The sequence below is a fragment of the Pteropus vampyrus genome, unplaced genomic scaffold (assembly GCF_000151845.1).
Source record: "Pteropus vampyrus isolate Shadow unplaced genomic scaffold, Pvam_2.0 Scaffold407, whole genome shotgun sequence".
Lineage (NCBI taxonomy): Eukaryota > Metazoa > Chordata > Mammalia > Chiroptera > Pteropodidae > Pteropus > Pteropus vampyrus.
Window position 1 is genome coordinate 455,826 of NW_011889188.1, and position 6,462 is coordinate 462,287.

At 45.8% G+C, this 6,462-nt stretch overlaps 1 protein-coding gene across 1 annotated transcript in view; it reads right to left on the minus strand.

Moving 5' to 3' along the window:
* Positions 1-6,462, minus strand: part of ARSH (arylsulfatase family member H) — a 17,223-nt gene that overhangs the window by 4,699 nt on the left and 6,062 nt on the right. The window contains exons 4-7 of the mRNA XM_011380834.2: positions 5,985-6,047; positions 5,030-5,453; positions 3,426-3,562; positions 477-611 (exon numbers count right to left, since the gene is read on the minus strand). Coding sequence (XP_011379136.2) covers positions 477-611; positions 3,426-3,562; positions 5,030-5,453; positions 5,985-6,047 — 759 coding nt within the window. The remainder of the gene's footprint in view (positions 1-476; positions 612-3,425; positions 3,563-5,029; positions 5,454-5,984; positions 6,048-6,462) is intronic.

The window sequence follows — 6,462 nt, forward strand, 5'->3', positions numbered from 1 at the left end:
TGTATCATCTATCTATCTATCATCTATCTATCATCTATCATCTATCATCTATCGTCTATCTATCTATCATCTAGCAATCATCTACTTATTATAGTGCTTGAAGACCAGAGTGATTTTACCCAACAGGGACATCTGACAATTTGGGGGGACAGTCTGAGTGTAGGAACGGATGGGAAGTGCTCCTGGCATCTGGTAGGTGGAGACCAGAGACACCATCGAGCACCCTGTAGTGGCCAGAACACCCCACTTCAGAGAGTCATCCACCCCAAGATGCGAGGTTGAGAAACGTCCGACGTTTTGCCTTAAACTCGTGGAAAGGGCCCCCAAACCTGCAGCCGTTTCTCACCTAGCTTCGTAAGACATGGCGACTCACGTAAAAACCTGCAAACAGCATTTGCCGACGCGTTCACGTGAAGGCGAAGCTAACCGGGCACCACAGTGCCAGGAACGGAGACGCCACGGTCTCCGGGCCTCACCTCGGTACCTGCCGTTCCAGCCGCCGAGCTGGGCCCCGCGATCCTGGGCCTCCAGGCGGCCGCCGCTGTCCGAGGTGAAGTACACCAGCGTGTGACTGGCCAGGTGCTCCCGGTCCAGGGCCTCCAGGATCTTACCTGGTGCAGGTGGAAACAGGATGTTTTCACTTTCCCGTGTGGGCTACTAGGCATTCGCTACACGTAATGGTATAACTGTTATTCACATATTTACATAAGGCTTATATAAGTACGTATTTATATAAAAATGACAGTATGATTCAATGTTATTTTATGACATCGCATGCAAAATTATGTAACAAGTCACTATTTAATGGAGAATACTCTAAGACATATATACAGTGTATACTACATCTTATATAAAATAATATTAAGTTTTATGTTTATAATTATTTATGATGTACTTATGATATAATATCCACTCTGTTGCATACGTGTTTACTATACATACATAATAAATGCTCAATAGATACTATGTGACAAATATAATGTATCATTATATGATAAATAGGAAATGCACTTATGTGAAAATATTTATAATATATTAGAATATACAATATATAGTGTAACATATAACAAGTATATTATTTATATATAAATATTATTATAGTCTTACATAATTTATATATTATATATATCATATATTATCACATTATATATGAAATACGTAATTAAAAGATGTCAATATATAATAAAATATTTATAACTATAAAAGTTATAATCTATAAATATATAATGATATAATGTATAAGGATGGACAATTGAATGTGGTATAAAGTAGCGTCATACAATAATTATGTATTGCCCGACTGCGGTATATGTTATTTTATTATGTAACGTGTCATTTCATTATTTAATATTAACATGTCGTTTTAATGTATAACATAATTTTTATTCTATGTATAAGAAAATATTTTTTATTTTACAACTATATAAAGTACGCAAATAATGTAATCATGTATACATTGCATTATATATTATATACACACATGCAATATATTACAAAGTATGGTATATATAATATATAAGATCATCATCGTATTTATAATATATAAAATCACCATCACCCACAACGATCAAAGTAGCCAATACAAATGAGGTTCGGTAGCTAAAATGAACTTACGAGTCCTAATCGAAAAGAAACAATAGCTTTAAGAATAACATCTCCAGGAATCAACACGTAAAGCCTGACACTTGCTGCAGGGACCAGCGCCCCAACCCGTAAAGGATTTGTTGTCCCTGTCACAATCTGAAGCCTGCAGACCGTCTGGGATATGCTTTGCGGAGGAATACCTGCTTTTCGTTTCTGCCAGGTACACGATAGCAGCCCTTTGCTAAATGCAATGGATAGCTTCTGTGGGACACGCGCGTATCGTATTTACCTAGATCGTAGGATAACTGTAACCGTGTGTCAGTGACAAACTGCAGGTATGGACCTTGACAGAAATTCTCTTTGTGGGGTATTGTCCTTCCGCTAAAGATACAGATACGGCACAGAGATTTATTTCTACAGGAGATTTTCTGGAGACAAATAATCACCGAGCAATGAAATCACAACCTTACAGCTACACAAAGGGTACGATATGATAGCTGTTTATACTGCAACAGTTTGAATAGGTTTCAATGTTTGTGTTTCTCTGACAGAAGATTAAACATATATATACTGTGTGTGATTTACATATATTATGTATAGTATAAATATATATAGTGATATATTTGACATATGTATGCAGATTGTGATTATATATACAGCATAGATAACTTTAGATCTATCATCTATCTATGATTTATCTATGATTGATCTATTATTTATCATCTATCTACGTATCACCTATCTATGTATCTATCTATGTATCTATGTATCTATCATCTATCTAACTATCTATCTATCTATCTATCTATCTATCTATCTATCTATCTATCTATATCATCACAGAACAAAGGCTAAGCCAGTAATAGAGACATCAGCTTTAATTGCATGAGCTTAAAATTGGCTTCCAATGCAAAAAATTGGCTATTTTTAATTAAGCCTTTGTGTAGTCCCTATTTATATATTTCTTTTTTCCCTTCTATTTTCGGCTAAATTTCCTACTGCCTTCTCTTGTGTTCCTGACCTCTCTTTGGGGTTACACGTGGACTCTAAACAGTATAATTGTATCTTGATACTTTATATAAACACACATAGTTTATCCAACGTAAAGTAGAAATATACTCACGATCCCTCCCTGTCGTATAAGAGACCAGGCGTCGTCCAGGGACCTTCACGAGCCCCCGGTCACTCACCTAGACTGTGGCTCAGAGCTAAAACATATCACGTGTAACAGACTTTCATGGTTCAACACACTTTGAATGCACTGAAATGAAGCTCACTCTATTTCTTTTAGAGACACTTGGCATGAATGTCCCTTTACAGAGGCAGCAAAGAACGGACTTATTATCAGTTTAGGTGGTTCTGCGCATGACAGTTTTCAAGTGCAGGAAAAAAATAATCCTTTGTGCAGAACAGCCTACTGAGCTGAAGGAAAGTCTGTCACGGATGAAATGGGACAAATACTATGCAAACAGCAGAGTGATTTCCTGGAGCGGTGGGCACGCGGCCGCTAACCGCGTCCGCGCTCATGCCAGCCCCCCTTCCCAGGAACTGTCCCTCGTGAACTTTTTCTGTATCAATCTTACGACTGGGAAACGGAGGACTTTGGTTTCGGCAAGCTGCATGCCACGGTCGTAAGCCCGCCTTGGAACACGAACCGATAAGAATAACACGTTTCCTTTGACCGTCAGCGTAACGGCGATTTCGCTGAGGCCGCGGCCCGCCGTCGACTCGACTCAGGCCAACGCGTCCTTACCGAGCGCCGAATCCGCGGCAATTCGTACAGATGTGACCTGCTCCGGTCCGTGCATCGGACACTCACGGCGGTGCTGCCGGCTACTCACCCACCATCCAGTCCATCTCCTCCACGTTGTCACCGTATCTGCCATGTTTGCTGCGCCCCACGAACTTGTCTCTGGTGGTCAGCGGCGTGTGCACGTGCAGGAAGGACAGCAGCAGGAGGAAAGGTCCGCGTTTGTACCTGGGGGTGGGAAGGCAGCGGGGTCATCGTCGTCCCACAGGCTTGTTCCTCCCTCACGTGCGATGCCGCCTCGGTGTAAAGACCTCATAAGAGGGGACACAGGTTCTCCGTGTTCTCTACCCGGCTGCCGGTACCGCTCGAGGGAGTAACAAACACCACGGCCAGAGTCAGCGCGGCACGGATGTGACGGGGTGAAAATAAACGGGAACTCGGCCGCGCACTGTGTGCTGTGGTCTCTCTTTCGCTCTCTTGCATTCAGTTTAGAAAATGACATAAAGTAGTGGCTTAAGGCATCTTTTTGATCTTTGTTGAATGAACGAACGAATGAATGAAAGCCATAGGGATTCTTCCATCGACTTTCTGAGAACGCTTTCCCAGGCATGCGTTAGGAAGACTCACACCCTAAACACAGACACAAATACGGGGCACTCGAGTTTCAGGCCCTCCCTGCTCTCTGGTCTCCCTGTGCCCCCCACCCCCCGCCAGGGACACGAGTCCCAACATTTAACTGGGCCCAGCGTGTCGTCTCTAGAAATGCTTCTTATCATTGCCTTGTCTTCCTCCTTTCTCCTGCTTGGGACATCAACATGATGGCTGGAGCTTTGGCATCCACGTTGGGCTCCGAGGTCGCCGACTTTTAAAACCTAGCAAGATGGGAGAAGCTAGGGCGCAGATAACACAAGAGAAACAAACTCCTCGTTTACGTCTCGTGCCCAGGAAGTTATACTTTATGACTTTTGCCCACTCCCCCACCCCAGAGAAAAAAGGGACAACTTTAAAACACCTGCAGCCGGCCATCTAGAAGTGAGCTCGTGGGACAAGCTGAGATGCTATTAGACGCCTCTCTGCGGGGCTTCGATTAAAGACATAAAGCAGAGAACGAAGCAGAAGCAGAAATTAGTCGTTGTTGGCAGAGGGTCACGGGGAGGGGGAGCTCGGCACAGGGAAAGCAGGCAGCACTCAGGTCACGGCCACGTGGACGGCCAGAGGGGAGAAGGACAGACCAGAGGATCATCTCGTCAACGACGTAAATGTCTACCCTGCAAAAGTGTCCTGCATCCTCGAAACCGATAATACAGCAAAATTTAAAAAACACATCTATTACTTAAGAATAGGCATCGATATAGGGTCACGTCCTCCTTGTCCCTGGACGGGGAGGGATTTTCAGACCGTGTCTGCGGCCAAGCGAAATCAAGGCCGATCGCATTTTGATGCGAATCCACGTTGCAGCAGCGCGGATTAAAATACGGGGACTCACGATTCTTTTTTAAAGGCGTGAGGAAAATGTATTGCTTTGCCTTCTCAGGAAATAGAGCTATCCCCGTTTTTTGTGTCAAACGAGAGACTCCGATATACCAAAAATGCCACGTGCACACCCACGGGCCCCTGTCCTGAGGATGTGCCCACCCTCTCTGAATCCCAAGCAAAATGATCGCACGGGGACCCAGGCCCGACGTAAGCAGCCACCTGTCAATGAAGTCCACGGCTTCCTTCAGCAGGAGCGAGGCCACCCTGTCCTCTCTCAGCGGCTGCTGGACGATCTCATGGTCCCTCATGAGAATGCAGTTCCAACGCCGGACAAAGCCGTAGCTGGAGTACCAGCCCGCGAAGAACAGGAAGGCCAGGAGGGCGGAGCCCACGATGACCTTCCACGGCACGGCGAGCCAGCGGGCGAGCTTGGGGACGAGCAGCAGGACGGGCACGAGACCCAGGGCCGCCGTGGACAGCCACAGCCTGACCCTGAGCCCGCGGTGCAGCTCGGGCGTGCCCGACGCCTGGCAGTCGCTCAGCAGCCCGAAGGGCAGGCCGTAGAAGTGGTCAAAGCCGTGATTTCGAGGGTGGTGGCAGTGGTCATCACGGGAGACGCAGCTCAATCCCAGGTGCCACTGTCCTGCGAGGGGAGGAAACGGTGAGTGAGCCGGGCGTGCACCGCCCTCCAGCACGCGAAAGCGACGTGCCGCCGGGGTCGCGGGCCGTTCCGGAACCTTCTCTGTGTTTTAATGGCATATACGGACATGTCCCCACGCGTTCTACAACGGCCTTGTGTCTCGTTTCGGGTCGGAAGGAACCGCGTGTCGTGACGGTTGCTTTGATGTGTAGCTTCAGCCCACACGCATCTACACGTCTGAGTCTACACCTGGCAGTGCCGCGGCTGCGTGTCCACACGTGTCTCGTCGGACCAGCGGCCGCCTGACGGTTTTCTGAAACGACCGTGCCGATCTGTGTCCCCACCGACGCCGCACGAGACTTCCGGTTGTTTATATACTTTTATGAACGCACGTCACCTCCGATAAATCCAATAAAAGAATCGCGTACGTCCAGACGTCGTCTATAAGCAACTGTAGTCTCGATGTAGTTTTCATTTTCATTTTTATACTGTATCCTCTTCTGTGTTATTCCATTCAGCACGTGTGTCTTTTGCCCGGGAAGTGAGTTTCATATCTATTCAGCCACTGTATCTTTTGATTGGAACTTGCAACCTTTCCTCATTTGAAACAATAGTTTATGAATATGTAGTTATAGATATTTATTAATCTTATTTTTTGCCTTTTGTTTCTTCCTACAGAAGTCCTTCTAACATTTCTTGAAACACTGGTGTAGTTTGAGAAACATTTTTAGTTACTGTGTGTGTTTTCTGTGTGTGTGTCTGTGTGTGTGTGTGTGTGTGTGCGTGTGTTTCCGGAAAGTATTTTTTCCAGAAAGTATTTTTTGCTATCTCATCCCTCCCGGGCTACGTGGCCAGCGAGGAACTCATTTTCCACATGTCTTTGTTTACTTTTACAAAATCTGTCAGGGCCACATTGGTGTGGACATGTTAGGATGTGTCTCAGTCTTGCCATCCACACCGGGAATTCTAACACTGGGGGACGCAGCAAGCGGGCGGCACCTCTCAAAACGAC